Source organism: Dendropsophus ebraccatus, chromosome 10 (assembly GCF_027789765.1).
Source record: "Dendropsophus ebraccatus isolate aDenEbr1 chromosome 10, aDenEbr1.pat, whole genome shotgun sequence".
Taxonomy (NCBI): domain Eukaryota; kingdom Metazoa; phylum Chordata; class Amphibia; order Anura; family Hylidae; genus Dendropsophus; species Dendropsophus ebraccatus.
In genome coordinates, this window is record NC_091463.1 from 62,122,192 (window position 1) to 62,140,597 (window position 18,406).

At 37.9% G+C, this 18,406-nt stretch overlaps 1 protein-coding gene across 1 annotated transcript in view; it reads right to left on the minus strand.

Annotated features, from left to right (window-relative positions):
* AFF2 (ALF transcription elongation factor 2) overlaps positions 1-18,406 on the minus strand; it is a 441,996-nt gene that overhangs the window by 87,417 nt on the left and 336,173 nt on the right. The window contains exon 9 of the mRNA XM_069943040.1: positions 8,474-8,511. Within this exon, the coding sequence (XP_069799141.1) occupies positions 8,474-8,511 (38 nt within the window). The remainder of the gene's footprint in view (positions 1-8,473; positions 8,512-18,406) is intronic.

An 18,406-nucleotide genomic window follows, 5' to 3' on the forward strand; every position in this document is an offset into this window, starting at 1 on the left:
CTCTGTCTCAACTACTGAGGTACACAGAGAGTTGCTGTCAGTAGGCTTAGTGAGAGCAATTTTACTATAACATGGCCAACTCCTTAAGACCTTCAACCAGTTTTCCCAATGGACAAATAAAATGTTGAAAAATAATAGGCCTGTAAAATAACATTTCTAAGGTAATTTATAACCAACAAGGTGCCACACACAATCAACAATATGATATAATTTACTAAATAAAATAAAAAAAATCAGCTTCATTTGCATCTTTAATCTATTACCCAAATTTTAGCAACTGGCTTTAGAAAACATGGATAATACATTGTACTCATGAGATGCAGCCAGGCTTTGTTTTTAATGAATAATAATTTACTGCCTACACCGCTAACCATTTTGAAAACATCCAAGACTTCAACGGAAGGACTGGAATGATAAATAGAATTAATCATTTGCTTTAATGTATGAACAACACACACACAAGTAGGCATTTGCAGTGCAAAACAAACAGTGATGGGAGCGAGCCTTTAAAGTCTTACAGCGGTGTAAATGAAGAAGAATTATGTACGTACAGTCCAAATAAGCCGATGTGTTCATCTTAAACACATGTATCTTTAAATCATTTGTTTTTACGATCGTGTAGTTTTGTAGCTTTTTACCAACCTCTCCGAGTGAAATCTACAGCTGTATGCCATTCTTAATAACATTTTCAATACTTATGCCAGAAGGTGCAATTTGATTACTGACCTGTTATCCAACTAGTTCTAGAAAACAATTGAAACTAAATTTCCTTAATATGCCTATTTTTCTATCCTGCCAGAAGGGTTGCTAATGAATTTTCTGCTTGAATGCACAGACAGATTGAGAACTACGACTGTATTGGCCTGGGTAACGTGGCACTGGCAAACACAGCTTATTTGTACCCATGCACGTTTCCTCCTGAGTATGTTCCTCATCCAGAGGTAATTTTGCAATAAAATCAACCACAATTATTGCAAGCGCCCAGAAAGATTCCTTTAGGAATAAGAGTGGTAATTCAATACCAGGAAACTTTGTACTTGGCAAAATTAACCTTGTAAAGTGTTATTTTCTGTAGTGTTATCTAATTTTTCCCTTTCTCCTTTGACTATTGATCTTTAATGACAGGAGAGGAAAATGGATGCCTCTGTGTTATGCTCTCATTTATGCTTAAGTGGACAGTATAAGAGGAAATAAAATATATGCAAAGTGGCATTTTGTTTCAGAATATAAACTCGTGTAACATGAATCTCCTATCTGTAATAAAAAGGTGTTTCTACCTTTATAAAGGACAAACATAATCAGCGACGTAAAGAGAAGGTTCACATAATGGGTTTTGCCCCCTCTGGGGCTCGCAGTTTTATTCAGTTGTCTCTAGTCCTTTCTATTTGTAGCCTAATCCAGATTAACCAATCTAAACCAAGCATGTGAACTGTAGGAAGAACACAAGGTATCGGAAAAAACTTTGTCCCAGTTTGATTAATTTATAATTATAATCAAAGCTTTCTTGTATCTCAATAGATCTCAGTAGTTCTTTGAGGCTTCTTTGTTGGTATGTAATAATATCTAGCTGAGTTAGTCTGTATATTGTAAATTACTTGACCTGCATGACATCTTGTCAGTTACGTAAACTGAAGCCTCTAGGCCTCAATTTAAAATATGTAACAGGGCTCCCCATTTTTAACAATCCCTGCATCGTTTGGTATAAAAGTGAGAGGCCACAATCATTTGGGGGCTCCATAGAACACTGTAATGGGACTGTTGAACTATTCAGACCTAAAGCTACTCTCAATTGTGAACATTGGTAAACAGCTAACAGAAGATTCCCTGAGATTGTTTTAAAGGAAATGTGTAACCTAAATTTTCTTTTACTGATTAGAGTCAGATACTAAAACTTGTTCTTATATTCTAGACAATAGACAGACTGTGTCCCCTTGAGATGAATGTGAAACACGATTAAGCATGCTCTGTGACCTTTGAAATGGTCATTCCACAGGGAGCAGCTATTGTCTACTGGTGTCACATGTTGCTGCAATGCTGTACACATCCCTTTACAGCAGTCTCCTTTTATCACTACAGAAACAACAGGAAGTCTCAGCTTAGTTTAAGCCCCAGTGGTAAGAATGAAAACTACAAGATCTCAGGATTTTTTTTTATAATATTGATATAAAAATGGAAAATTTGAAAAAATGCCACCAAAAATTCTTAAAAAATATGTTTAACATAAAAACTTTATTATACACTGCTCAAGAAATAAAGGGAACGCTTAAAAAAACACAATATAACTCCAAGTAAATCGCACCTTAATGAAAGCACCCTGTCCAGTTATGAATCAATTTCTTATGTTTTTGTGCAAATGGAACAATTAACAGGTAGAAATGATAGGCGAATAGTAGGACAACCCATATAAAGGAGAGATTCTACAGGTGGTGACCACAGACCATTTCTCTGTTCTCATACCTTTTGGCTGTTTGTTGGGTCACTTTTGCATTTTTTCATTGCTCTCACCCATAGAGGTAACATGAGATAGTGTCTACAACCCACAGAAGGTGCTCAGGTAGTGCATCTCATCCAGGATGACACATCAATGCGAGCTATGTCAAGAAAGTTTGCTGTGACTGTCAGCATAGTGTCCAGAGCATGGAGCAGATACCAGGAGACAGGCCATTACACCAGAGAGGAGGCCGTAGGAGGTCAACAACCCAGCAGCAGGTCCACTACCTCGGGGAAACAACTCAGCAGCAGGTCCACTGCCTCGGGGCAACAACCCAGGAGCAGGTCCACTGCCTCGGGGCAACAACCCAAGAGCAGGTCGCCTTTGTGCAAGAAGAAGAAGTGCAAGAGCTGGCGTAGGAGTTGGCGGATGCTTTAGTCCAAGTCTGGGAGGAGATTCTTCAGGAGACCATCCGCCACCTCAGCAGGAGCATGCCCAAGAGTTGTAGGGAGGTTATACAGGCATGTGGAGGCCACACACAATACTCAGCCTCATTTTGACTTGTTTTAAGGACATTATATCAACGTTGCATCAGCCTGGAGTGTTTTTCCACTTTAATTTTGTGTTTGACTTCAAATCCAGGCCTCCATTGGTTAATAAATTTGATTTCCATTGATGATTTTTGTGTGATTTTGTTCTCAGCCAATTCAACTTAGAACAAAGTATTCAATGAGAATATTTCATTCATTCATATTTAGGATGTGTTAAGTGTTCCCTTTATTTTTTTGAGCAGTGTATATACAGAAGTATATACACTTTGCTATTGTTTGTAAACTTATTAATTCTAATAATCTTTGAATCAACCACAATACACATACTAATATAAAAAAATTTCTGATAATGGGTTATATTTTGCTTGACCAAAGAAAATTAATTATTTAGTAAGAAAACAGCCCTTCCTTTTTCTTTATGAAGTTTATTATTTGAGTTTGTTTTTTTTAATAACCACAAAAGTTTGAAATGTTTTTTTCAGCAGCATAGCTCCGAAAGATGTCATTTGGAGATTACAGTTTAGAATGAAAATTTCTATGAAGCAGATGTGAACATAATAATTTTATTTGTACTCAGGCAGCTAACATGGCAGGAGGCAGTTTGGTAAAATCCTAATAATGTTAGGTTGAGTAATTTATGTTTCAGGAAGGCAATATTTATCCATTATTGAACAGTAGAGTTAACAGCTGCTGCAGAACCTCTTATAATAAGGAATCTCCTGTAATATTGTATTTCATATTGAGCTTTCCAGGGGGATATATTAAGATCAATAGGTCACTAAAGGGGCATAGAGAGCCGAGTAAGTCGGAAGAGTGCTTTAATGCCAGAATCATCATACCATAAAGGGGATTCCTAATAGCAGAAAGTCTACCTGCTGCCATCTCTGTCCCTTTCATGTAATTACAAACGGTACTAAAAGGAGCTCTCTGAAGCAGTAGTAAATTTAAAGAACCACATCCCTTCCACCAAGGAATACAACAGCTGACAAGCACTGGAAGGCTTGATTTTTATTTTTTATTTTTAAAGAAATGCAGTTTACAAATCTGTATAACTTTCTGGCACCAGTTGACTAGAAAATAGTTTTACCTCTGGTACACCCTTTAAGCACACCATTTGTTAAAAAGGTGGGAAAGGGTATTCTTACAGGTCCTTTTAGTAGTTGTATAATTAGAATAGCTAAACATCATGCACAAGTGCTCTTAACCCCCAGTTCTCTAGCATTTTTCTCTAACATTATTATGGCATGCTATAGATAGAAATTTCTAGTTTGCTCTAGTAAGATATGACATAGGGTGCAAAATTGTAGAAGCCAGTCAGATGGAGGAAAAAAATGACTAAAGTGGATAGAAAAGGGAAAACCACTTTCCCTTGGTAAGAAATATTCTTAGCACGGTTTTCATTTCTTTTTCTACAGGTTACAGTGTACAATGGTACTTAGCAGATAATAATCAGCATCAGAGAAAGCTTCAGTTAGTTGTCAGTTTCATGTGCATGATGTCATTAAAAATGACATCATCATGGCTGTGTCTTAAAGGAGCAGTCCGGCGAAAAGTATTGTATTTCCCCCCAGAACTTATACAAATTTTCAATATACACTTATTACAGGAAATGCTGGGCTCCTAAATTGCTCTTTTTTCCTCTGCACTTACTACTGCATCAAGGGTTCACTTCCTTGATAAAATGGTGATGTCACGACCCGACTCCCAGAGCTGTGTGGGCTGGGGCTGCTGTAGAGGATGATGGCAGGGGGATGCTCAGGGGGATTCTCCAGTGCCCTGTGTCCCTCTGCCATCATCCTCTCCAGCAGCCACAGCCCGCACAGCCCTGGGAGTCGGGTCATGACATCACCATTTTATCCAGGAAGTGACATCACCATTTTATCCAGGAAGTGAGGCCTTGATGCAGTAGTAAGTGCACGGAAAAAAACACTTTATGTAATAAGTGTATACTGGTGATTTGTATAACTTTTTGGGGCAATACAATACTTTAAGAAAAAAGTTCTCCAGACTTCTCCTTAATACAACTGTAGGGATTGATGATAACCAGTGGCAGTGGACCAGAGCAGAATTTTAGAGCTCAGTTTGGCGTTTGGAACATCCCATTGTTAAATCAAGAATGTAGTCTACATTATATTCAGTTAGAAAGTGATTCACACATTAACCAATATAGATAAATTAAAAAAAAATCAAATACAGACAAGTATAATAGACAAAAATTTGCAATGAACCCCCAACCAGTCTGCAATAAGTTATTCTGTAGAGGGCAAGAAAGGCAAAAAAATAAATAAAAGGGAAGGGACTAATTGAACGCTTTAATTTACTGTAAAATGTATACCTAAATGCAGCCTGGAACGTTTTAACAGTAATGGCATCTATGCCTTCTCCTCAGCTGAAACAGCTGTCAGCGGCACTTATATTCAACTCTACATATTAGCGTGTGGCTGTTTGCCAAAGCCATTAGCATTTAGAGAATTACACTTTACACATGTTAATATTGAAAACGACTAAACAAATAGCATGTGATGAGCTTCCTAACCTGTAATCTATGCATTTAATTCCTATTAACAACACAGAGTAATATAATACACAATGTAGTATTTTTCGTCTCTACGTATTAATAACTATGCAGTCTGCAGTTTTGCCTATTCGTTTATGAATATTCCTACAGCTGTGGTAATGTTAATATTGACTTAGCACTGTTAGCCATAAGCCGGTAATGATTAAGCAGCTGCTGGAGCATGATATGTTACACAATGTATGGATTACTGTATGTGTTCTATATATACAGTGTTTGGGATGTATTAAGTCAACTGGAACCAAACTACAAGAAGTCTTGACTTCAAGTGATTCTGACATCTAAAAAGCATATATGCCTACCTTCGTCTCTTAGTATCATTTTAGCTTAGATTTTCTACTTTTTTCTACTCTTAAGCCTTAGCTACACATCAGTCTTTTTTGTCCATAAATAAGAATCCTGATTGACAAAAAAAGCACCCAATGACTTCTATGGGGTCATTCACACATACATTTTGAAAAAGGATCCATTTTTGATCACTTAAGTTCAGCAGAAAAAAAAAAAAAAAAAAAAAAGGACTTGCAATCACAGCCTATGTTCACACATAGTATTTCCGTCAATCTTTTGGTCAGTGGTTTTTTACTAAAACCATGAGTGGGTCGAAAACACAGAAAATGTGCAAATTTTTCCATTATAATTTTGCTTTGTCAGATCCACTCCTGATTTTGGTTGAAAAAATACTGACCAAAAGACTGATGGAAATGCTATGTGTGATCATAGTTATGCAGTCAGTTTTTGTAGAACAGAAGCTCCAACAGAAGTCGATGGCTCCAGTTTTAACGGATGACACATGGATGCACCATACATTTTCTGAAGCATTTTCTGCCCTAGGCAGACAGTATGCGAATAAAATATTTGCATAAACAAATGTTTATGGATATATTTATTTACGTCTGGGCCCTCTGCACCACAAAATGGCATCTGTGCCATTTTTTTAAAATGCCCCCAATAATATATACATTGTAACAAAAAATAGACAAAAAAACAGCAATTATGACATTGTTTTTCAGGGTGTTTTTTAACACCTTTTAGTAAGCGGTATAAATGATAGGATTTTTATTATTTTTATTCAATGAAGTTTATTCTAAAGGTTGTTACTAAGGATGAGGGAATTCTCAGTACTAGCGAAGCAAAGCAATTTGCTTGGCTCAGCGGTTGGCTTGTCAGCTGGCTGCCTTTGAACTCCGGGCCACTTTATGCTGCTCCTCCCTGGGTGCCTGGAAAAGCTGGATCCTAGAGATGAGCGAACCGGGTTCGGGTTCGAATCAATCCGAACCCGATCGTTCCGCATTTCATAAGCTGGGGCTGCTGAACTTGGAAAAAGCTCTAAGGTTGTCTGGAAAACATGGATACAGCCAATGACTATATCCATGATTTCCACATAGCCTTAAGGCTTTATCCAAGTTTAGCAGCCACCGCTAATCAAATGCCGAAAGTTCAGGTTCGGATCGACTCGAGCATGCTCAAGGTTCGCTCATCTCTACTGGATCCAATCCAGGGAAACTTGGATAAGTTTCCCAGGACTGGATCTAGCTTTTCCAGGCACCCAGAGCAGAATGGCATTGAGTTGCAAGGAGTTCAAAGGCAGCCAGCTGATGAGCCTAGTAAAGCAATTCACTTGGTGGATACTGTAAAGTTATGCCTGTTGTAGGAGTGGAGATGACAAAAAAAAAAAATCATTCTTTTATCAAATGTTTTTATAGTTTGAAGTGTTATAATTATGGTGCAAGCCTGTTGTGGGTGGATTTTTTTTACGTTTGGGGTTTATTTTTATTTATTTATTTTTCTTTGCCTTTATTCAAGTTTTTTTTTAGGGTACTTTACTTCTACACTGTGGTGTATTATGTCTGTAAAAATGAAAAGTGTGATGTATGACATCCTGTAAATTAGGAAAGGGATAGAGGAAAGACAAGCACCGTTTTTAAGTTCCGGGTGTCCCACAGGAATTATAGGAATAAGGGCACACTAGAGGTAGTTTTGTCTTTTGTTATCTAAGTAACTAGTAGAATTCCTTTACCAATTCATCATGATCAGTTTTTACAAGGGAAAAAAAATGAAGCAACCCAAAACTTTCTGTAGTAACAACGTTTATCCTCATAAAATAGACGTGAAGGCATGCCACAAGCCGAAAGTAGCAGTCCTATCAGCTGGAGAGCTACAGGTTGAAAAAAAAACCCCACTTAGAACCGTTCACTTGATTTACCACGTCATCAATATGTATAGATGATGTTAAAAGACTAGAGTTACTACATACAGCAAACATATTATAGTATTCATAATAGTATTACCAGTAATAGTATTTGTTTTCCTTAAAAGGAGAAGTCCGGCAAAATTCTTTATTAAAGTATTGTTGTATTGCCCCCCAAAAGTTGTAAAAATCACCAATAGACACTTTTTAAAGGAAATGCACATAAAGAGCTTTTTTTCCCTGCACTTACTACTGCATCAAGGCTTCACTTCCTGGATAACACAGTGTTGTCATGACCTGACTCCCAGAGCTGTGCGGGCTGTGGCTGCTGGAGAGGATAATGGCAGGGGGACACTGAGGGACAAAGGACACTGGAGGCACACTGAACATCCCTCTGCCATCATCCTCTCCAGCAGCCACAGCCCGCACAGCTCTAGGAGTTGGGGCGTGACATCACCATTTTATCCAGGAAGTGACATCACTATTTTTTCAAAGAAGTGACATTACCATTTTATCCAGGAAGTGAAATCACCATTTTATCCAGGAAGTAAGGCCTTGATGCAGTAGTAAGTGCAGGGAAAAAAGCAGTTTATAAGCACTTCCTGTAATAAATGTATATTGTTAATTTTTATAACTTTTGGGGGGCAATAGAATACTTTAATTTCCATTTTTCCATTGTATAACAAACTTTCTCATTCACGTAAATTCTATGTAAAATAAGGTCTTACTTTACTGGGTTACTTCTTAACTTTGTTTTTTCACTGGCCTGTGGAAAGAAAGAAAATAAACTTGAGGTTATTCTTTTGCTGATTATCATGGTCTTCCTAAAAACACTATCAAACATGGACCAACACACACACACACACACACACACACGTGCACAGTCATGGAATATATAGCACATCAGCCAATATTTACTCATATGGCCAATATCTTAGAGTCCTTTTACATGGGTATACAACTGCCCAATATGAACACCAATCAGCTATGTACTGTACATGTTGATCAGTTCTTAGCAAAAGGGCCTTTTTGACAGATCAACTATTGGAAGTAAACGGCTGCTTTTCCAATCATTTGATATATATATCCACTTACTTTCATTTTTTTCCACATTATTTACATAGGGGAATGTACTGCCATAGCCTTAGTTCACACAACGTAAATTTTTAATAAATAAAAGCTGTTGCAACACCAGCCGCTATGTATTGAAATTTAAAATAACATTGTGTCCTATATAATCCCGGCTGCACTGTATACACTCTGGCCGGGATTCCATACGGCCACATAGAAAACTGACAGTGCAGACAATGAAAAGTGTGGCTCCTGCCGCACTTTACATTGTCTGCTATGGTGAATTGGAATGCGGGTACACCTGAATGTGCCCACATTCCAAATCAAAAGAAATTAAGCTCATCCGGCCAGTAACTTTATACCGGCCAGTGTGCCCTTTACTGACAGTGGCCGTTCAGTGACACAGTCGTGTCACAGAACGACAGCTGTCATACCTTGTTTGAACCTATACCCATGTTTCCAAGGCAGCCCTTGGGCTGCATCCACCTTCTCTAGAGAGCAGGAATTCAGGGACCTGAACTTTTGGCAAGTACGATTATCTCTAGCTGCCAAAGTACTGTATGTTGTAAAAGCCTGATTAAGTGATGCAATCAGCTAACAAATGTTACACTGTTTGCTAGTTTGTCAGCAAATTGTGGTGCCTTAAATGGGTTATCCAGGCTTACAAAAACATGGTTGCTTCCTTCCAGAAACAGCAGTCCTCTTTTTCCCAGTTTGGGTGGGGTTTTGCAGCTCAAATCATGCACCTATTTCTTTACAAACAGCCATGAAATGTTTCTAATACCCAGGAATCATTGTTCAGCTGTTGGTGAAGAAATGGGGGCCCTGTAATCTGATAATCGCCCTTTATCCATTACAGGTGTTAGTAAATAATCAAGTAATGTATCAAAATTGTATTAATTTAAAATGGTACAAATTGTGTTCAGTAACAAAGATAGTTGCACATGGCAAGATGAATGTGGTACAACTCACTGGACCAGCACAATTTCCCTATAACCACAATGCAGCATATACTTAAGGAATAATGTGCAAAGGGTATAATGCAACTATAGGGCAATGGCGGTACCATGTATTGAGTTATCATGAGCACTGCACCTAGCAGAGGAATAAAAATCTTGCCCAGATGGAGTATGCAAATCTGATCAAGTCACATGGACTATAAATGGTTAGTTTAGCATTTACCTGGTTTCACAGGAGATTGCGTTCCAGGTCAGTGTCTCAATGCCACACGTGGTCCAAATTCTCAGGTTATTATCCTGTAGATAATCCAGTGTTGAAATGATGGTTGAGTATAAATTCCTTCATACCATTTGTATATTAGGTTAGGGCTCCATCCATTAGCACGAAATGCTAGTTTGAACATGCTGTAGTCCTTATTTAGGACAGAAAGACTCCTTCGTGTTTGAAATGTGTAGGAGCCTTTCTGTCCTAAACAAGGATCCGTAGTAAAGCAGAGTGACGTCACTCAGGACTGCAGTAGCAGTTACAGCACATTCAAAGCTGCCGGAGCCCCAACCTAGTATACAAACTGTATGAAAGACTTTATACTCAACCATCTGGATTTCAACATTGGATTATCTGCAGTATAGTAACCTGGGAACTTGGACCACGGGCGGCATTGAGACACTCACCTGGTACACGATCTCTGGTTGCACCAAGTAATCCTTTACCATTGATCGAATTTGCAGACCCCAACTATGGGAGGCTTCATTCCACCTATAGATACAGTGTCCATTATACCTTGCAATGTTCCGCACCCATGATGGCTTTTCCCCATGCCACAAAATGATGCATATTTCTCATCAACACTATTTGCAAAGTTGATTTATTTTTTCAGATACATCAAAGTAAACTGCACACAAACCCTATGAACTAGATTGTATTCATCTAATGGATTCATAGGAAACAGCAGGGAATTCCAGTAAAACACAGCCCTTCTAACACTACATGTAAACTCCATGTAGAAGCTCCATGCAGGGTGGAGAACATACACAAGTGTCAATTTAATCACGCTGTGATAATCCAGACATAAAGTCTAACTGTGGAGTCACAATACTGCCAGTATTTTGCGCCAATATTCCCACCCTCACTCTAGTACCAATGGGATTTAATTTGGAAAGATGTGGATTTTGGTGGAGGGAGACCAGTGCACACCATGGTTCTCTTATTAGTTGACAGACCTTGACCTCTACATTTCAGAAAAAATATCAGGTAAAGGACAATAAAGGACAATACTTTACAACACCCTCTTTAGTGAATTGTGGGGTCATGCTACTTTTATAGTTTTTTTTTTAACCATATAAAATTTAGAAATATTATTTTAGATATAGTCATAGTATTAGGAAAAAAGCAATCTGCCATTATATGTTTTAAATTCAGCTCCTTAACATTTTTTTTTTCCACATGGTTTCTTACTACAAACTCATTTTTCTTTTGCTTACATTTAAGACATCGACTTTTACAAACACTCTTATTATTGAAATTCATATTTATGGATAAGACTATAATTATTTTTTATTGCACTTCAAAATGGTAAAGGAGGGAAAAAAACATCAATATAAATGCCCTCAGTCTTACAGTTTATTGGCACTTCAATGCAAAGTAATTTTCTTGTAAAGTACTTAAAAGCAGAAACTGACAGTGTTAAAACACTAAAACACTCAGCTATATAAACTGCTTTGTGGATGTGGCTGGTGGTCTTCCCGACTCCCATTGAAACGTGTCATAAAATTACCATTGCTATTAGCATACTGATTCCTTCCTCATGACAAGTGATCCCACGCCACAATAATTGAGCTGCAGAGGTTAATGCTAAAAAATGCAGCCCTGCTCTTTCAAGACACGAAGATCTGACAAAGAAAACCAACCACGCTATTATCTTGGCATATACTGTAAAATAGACAGATTGAATTTAAGGAGACCATAGACACGACAGTAATAAAGCTGACTAGATCTGGTGGTAAATTTAATTGATGTATCTAAAGTGTCAAAACAAATCAATTCTGATCAATAGAAGTCTGTTTTGTTGGTTACAACATGCATTGGGTTAGACCTAAAAGAAATTCTCTGTTACAAATATTTTATTATGGATTTAACAACAATTTGCCAACAGCGTTAGCCTTTGTTTCTGTGACTACTGGGACTCTTTATCTTGTCCCTGCTGGAGCTACGTCGCCTGCCAGAGATTATGGTTCTATCACGCTGCCGGTCAACTATAACCACCAGGGAGGCCAAAATGCAGCCACCCGTTTTCTCTAAAGCAGCTGAAATGTAACATTATCTGGCCCCCATTTAGATAAGTGGACATCCATGTTTGGGTGATATTACACTGGACGATTTTTCAGGGATTAACAATAAACAATCTCAAACGACCGCTATGACGAATGTTCTTAAATTGTTCAACCTATTTGACGGCGATGATCGTTACTTACGGTCGTTCTTGCGCTTGTCCTTTACTGGCTGATAAACCAAGAAACGACTTGTTATTACACTAAACGATTTTCAAACGATTTGTGAATGATCAAAGATGAAAATAGGTCCAGATTCTATCAGATGATCAAACGATTTTCATTGGCCGTTTAATCGTTGCCTGCTATTACATGAAGTGATTATCGTTTAAGTCCGAACGATCTAACAATTTTTAAAACGATAATTGTCCCATGTAACACAGCCCTTACTCTTGGTTGTTTTAAATAGAATTTTCCAGAATCAGAGCATCTTTGTATATAGAAATATCTCTCTTATCACATCCATGTTCCCTGGTAGACACCTTGTAGTAACATTGTCCTCTCTCTGTGAAGTGAAAGTTCAGCCATTTTTAATGTTACGTACGTTCACTTATTTATAGGAAATATGATCTGGATACCTCCTTTAGGATGGGCTTAGATTACATTCTTCGCCTATGTTTGGCATGTATGTCAGAAAAGATGGATCTGGTACTATTGACATTTCCTTTTTCATCCCAATGATAGAACACAAAAATGGACATGCAGGTGTGATCCTAACCCTTCAGCTTTTCAATAGCTTTTTATGACTTATCTGTTAAACTGACACCACTTTAGCCTATAGTTGTTGAGTGTGTTTAATGGAAGCCTAATAATGGTATCTGTCATACACAGGCTATAATGGAATCATGCTAAATCTATTCATCATGAAAATATATACAATGTCTCAGTTAAAAGCACCCTAATTTATTTTATGGATGATGTATGCCACTGCCGAATATTCAAAACAGTCTTTATTTTTACCAAAGTCAATGGTAAATGAAGACCAAAAACACATTGTAAACCCCATTCTAATAATAATAATAATAATAATAATAATAATAATAATAATCATCATCATCATCATCATACAGACTTAAGGGGGTACGTATCAGGGTGGTTTGGTGATATTCCCACTGGTTTCCTTCCCTGGAGGGATTTCTGGCTATTCCTGGCTATGTTCCATGGATCCCTTTCTAGCATATTCAAAATTTATAGGGGGTATTGTATCAATGGAGACTTTTAAATGAGTATTCCATTGGATTTTTTTTTTTTGCTGATCTCCCTGAGCTCAGTGATTTTTGTGTTTTGTTGGTCTACTCTTCATTGTCCCTGTTAGCCAGAATCCCACTCATAAGGGGCAAATACCCTGAAACAGTTGTCTGTGGATGGATGCCTAGTAAACCCTTGTAACCTTTGTCACCCTTGTCAACCCCTGATCAACCCTGGTCAACCCTTCTCGCAATACTCGCAAATGAGTTAGACTTTAATGCAAAAGGGTTTGTGGATTTGTGTCCCAATACTCACAACTGAGTGGGACCTATGGGGCTACCTATCAGGGTGGTTTGGTGTTTTCCCCACTGGGAGGCACCCCTTGGCAACAGATTTCCTTCGCTGGAGGCATATCTGGCTATTCCTGTGTTTTGAGACTCGAGGCTCCATGGACCTCTTATTTGCATATTCAATGTCATCACTCAATAAGAACGGAACACTCAGATACAGGAAATACTAGCCACAGGGAATGTCTTTTTTCTATTTCACTATAGAATTTTATTGAAAAACCTATGGCAACCATAATATTGCCAATTCGCCTATAATTTCGAGACCACTTTTTTTACCACTTTGCAATACAATTTATGAACGTGACACATTTTCACACTTCAGATTTCATTATGTATAACATTACATATTTCAAAGAGCGAAACGGTTGACTTAACCTTACATTAGACAGTGCTGTATTACATTTAGCACATTCTTTTTCTCATCAAAGCTATAAAACTACAATGAATCACGGCTGTAAATAAAGCTACAAAAAGGATGCTGAGAACCTAAACGCACAGTAACCATAAAACACATTCCAAATCTGTATTCGACTTCTCCACTCCTCCTCCTCCCTTCGTCATAGCTGCAGGCTTTAACCTAGGTTCCCTAGTGGGTAATCACTATCTGGATATGAATGAGCTGGCGTCTTAATCTGCTCTTCCTAATCACATTTTTTGCAGTTCTAAGGCTGATGAAAATCCTTCCAGTACTCTCTCCCAAAATGCCAGTTCTTAGCTGATTGAACACGCAGTTTAATAACAAGGTCGGAATTGTAAGGTTATTGTGGAATAAGGTAGGTGTATGGCTATCATTGCATTTGGAAGACTATTAATATTTGCTAATGGTAAGAAAGGCCAAGCTATGGCCAAATGTTCAGATCAATTTCATCTTGTGAAACTGTTGAAAAAACAAACACCAAATCATCCAAATGAGTAAATTCCAGGGCCTTTCAGCTTGCCTTAGACATAGAGGCTAGGTCGAGTTTATTGCTGAACCCATTGATCTGTGTACAGTCCATTTATCATTCATGAAAAGAGCCAGTGATCTTCACAGTATATTAGAAGAAACAACTGAGATCATCTGTCAACGGGCCTCTTATTTCTGTTTCCCTCTCCACAGGGACCGCATCTCCTTCGATTCTTCTTGAATTAAAATGTTGCTAAGCAACACAGCTGGGGGCACCGATGGTAGAATAGCTTCAGTCTATCAAACTGTTTAAGCAGCTGGAGTTTTCACTGGTGACCCCCCCCCCACTCGAACAATCATGCATAATTATGGAACACAAGCCATACTCCAATACACCAGAATATCACATATGTTTAATGTAAAGTGGGACAAAACCTTTTCGAATGTAAATGTGAGGTGAAATTCACCATTATCATCGCTGGACTCTCTCCAATGGCTTATTTGGAGCTGTCATAAGCATCAGGGGATGTATTTGTATGGAACAATCAAGCAAAATAATTCTAAATGCTGTCATTTCAATTCTTTTGTCTAAAATGAAATGCCAATGTCTAAATTGTTCTTAATTTTTTTTTAAAAAAAATATACAAATATTACACAATATATAAATAAAAAAAATCATTGCAAATATATGTTAGGCTGTCATCTGCATAGTACTATACTAGTATATTATTTCTGTTTATATTTTTATGCAAAAGAAGTAAATATATTTTTTTCTTTTATTTATTTTTAAATTAGCATTTTATACTTAACCTCAAAAAGGGAGGATCTTGCCTCGTCTGCGGATTAGTCATCTGTAAATGGACATCTTTTGCATTTATCTTCTGACCTGACTCTTTACTAGGTCTCACTTTTTCCAGCTCCTTGTTATCATTTCAGTCAATCACTTACCTTGTGGCAGGTGCCCTATAACTGTTAGGTATTAAAGTATATTTATAAAGATAACTAAACAGACTATTTTGTCAATAAAGTTATTGACATGTTTCTTACAGCTGCACTATTGCCTGATGCATTTTTTAATACAATTTCATACACTTTCCCCAATATTTTAATAATACAGCAAAGTTTATTATTTATAACATAAAAATATATATGTGAAAAGAACAAAAATTTACCTATACTTATTACACTGATTAACCTATTTCATACACACCCTCAAAAACGTGCCAAACAGGTAGCGTCTCGAACAAGATAGTTCCCCCATACAGTTATGTCTCCATTGTCTGATCTATATACTGTAATATTAACATCCTTTTAGCAGCATAAATACAGTATCAGAGTCCTTTTACTGCCCCAACAGAGTAATAATGTCCTTTTATGTGCCCTTACTGTAACAGCACATAACAAAGTAGCAGGGTTCCCTTAATGCCTCTTGACTGTAATAATACTGCCATAAACATAAGTAGTAGCCCCTTTGTGCCCCTTTACATAAATTGCCTTGATGCTCACTACTTAGTAAAGCTGTGTTCACACAACGTTCTTTGCTGCAGGGCGGCATAAAAAAGAAATGTTCCTGCAGGCGATACAGAGGTATTGGCTGCAGGAACGTGCTGAATGCAGCCCGGCGGCTGGCAGTTTAACAGCTATGCAACAGCCGCTGTTAAACGTGGTATGAACATAGCCTAAAAGTAATTATTTTAATTTTTTTTATTTTAATTTATTTTTGCAGGAAGAGTTGTATTTTCTATTAGGCCCATTTTGTGGTAAAAATATGTAAGTATTTAACCCCTTCATTCCTGAGTCAAATTGAAGCAATGCTGCCTCCTTCTCTTCTAAGAGCCATGGAACTTTTATTTTTCCACCTACAGGGCTGGTTGGGGTTTCATTTAATAGATCAGACAATTTCACACGCTATGATATGAAATATGTTTATTTTTTTACATTTTGTTAATATTTTTATTTGTATAATGGGAAAGGGGGTAATATAAATCTTTATTGGGGCATTTTAGTAGGGGATTTTTTTTAAATATATGTTTTAAAACGTTCTTTTTTTACACATTTTGTATTGCATTTATAAGTCCCTTAGTAGAGATGATCGAACAGCGCTGGTGTTCAGGTGCATACAAGCTCGAACCATCGGTATTTCAATCCCACAGGGGAAGGTGGAGACAGCCCGAGTCCCGCCTGAAAAACAAGAATACAAACTATAGCCCAAGCTGTATTCCTGTTTTCCAGGCGGGACTCGGGCTGTATCCACCTTCCCCATGGAACGGGAAGACTGCAGGAGTCAAATACCGATGGTTCGAATTCGTATGAACCTGAACATTAGCGCTGTTCAATCATCTCTACCCTTAGGGCACTTATATTTTCAATGCTCTGATTGCATATACTGATGAATGCTACGCCATAGCCTAGCATTAATCTGTGTTATCGCCAATTGGTTCATAGAGTCTGCCTAAGAGCAGACTCTATGAACAGGTGGATGATTCAACAGGACAGAGGTAAGTGGCTTACCCCCGCCTGCCGGTACAAGTACCATGCTGCGGGATTTCTGATCAGTCAGTGACAGGTCCTTGTCCTGTCACTGACTACCTTAAACGCCGCAATTGCTGTGCATCGCAGCGTTTAACGAGGTTAATGACAGGCAGCCGTGGTCACACATCTGCCTGTCATTAGCTCTGCAGCTGGCCACATGTCTGCGCGAACGCTTGCATTGGAGTGGTCCAACACACATTTTAAGTCCAGGAACGTATATATGCTTTCCTACTGCATTTCCTTAAAATGGAGGTGGGTAGGAAGTTGAATAGAGCCAAATTGCAGGAGTTAAACAATTTGGGTATCATTTATTGAATATAATAGGAATAGCAAAAACAGAGCATACTGCATGCTGCATTCTCCTGCATTCCAGCTGTTTTGGTTTTCTCGACCACCTTCAGCAGCCACAAATGGAAGAAAAGTGGTTCTTAAAAAAAGACAGTTAAATGAACCTGCATCATATTTGTGTCCTGTTGTACCCTGGTTAATTAATTTGCCAAACAAAAAAACAGTACCTTTTAATAGGATTTAAAAAATATGGTGCATGGTCCTAGCCTAACAAAGGACAGTCCAGCTGCCTTTAGGTGGCTATACATAATCAATAACTGTTGGCTGCATGTTTATTTGACAGAATTTTTTCCCTTCCAACCTTCCCATATACATAAACATTTGGCATGGCTGAGTCTTCATGTATCCTCTATGAAGAGTCATGGTGTAAGCCACAGCTCTGGTGGCAACTCAATAGGGTTTTGCAGTTAAAATCCAACATAACCTTTCTCTTCCCGGACATCGTCTGTTAGTAAGGAGGTCGCTATACACATTAGACAGTCCTCTGCACTCAAGGGATTTAGCTGGCTTACGCCTTAAGTGTATGGCTGCTTTAGTCATACCATTGGATGTTCTGATTATGATGCCAGCTCCATAATGTGCATTATCAGGGCAAATGATCAGACTATGAATAAGGGCTAGGCTGCTAGTACTGTCCATCCATATAAAATATAAACATATTAAGTTCACCGTATAAATATACTATCTGTAGCAATATACTTTTGTAGTTACCACTATCAGAAAATATAAATGACCAACAATGCTATAATGAATTAAGTTATTAAGATAAAAGTTATTAAAGAGTAACTGTCATATTTTTTTTTATTGCAGAAATCAGTAGTATAAGCGATTTTAAGAAACTCTGTAATTGTTTTCATCAGCCAAAAAAGCCTCCTTCTGTACTCAAGAAGCAATCTCCCAGCCTCCCCCCCTTACTTCTTATCTGTGCATTATCAGGCAAACACGTCTTCATTACAGAGAAGCCAGTGAAGACGGGTTCTGCTCTCTCCATTGTAAGCC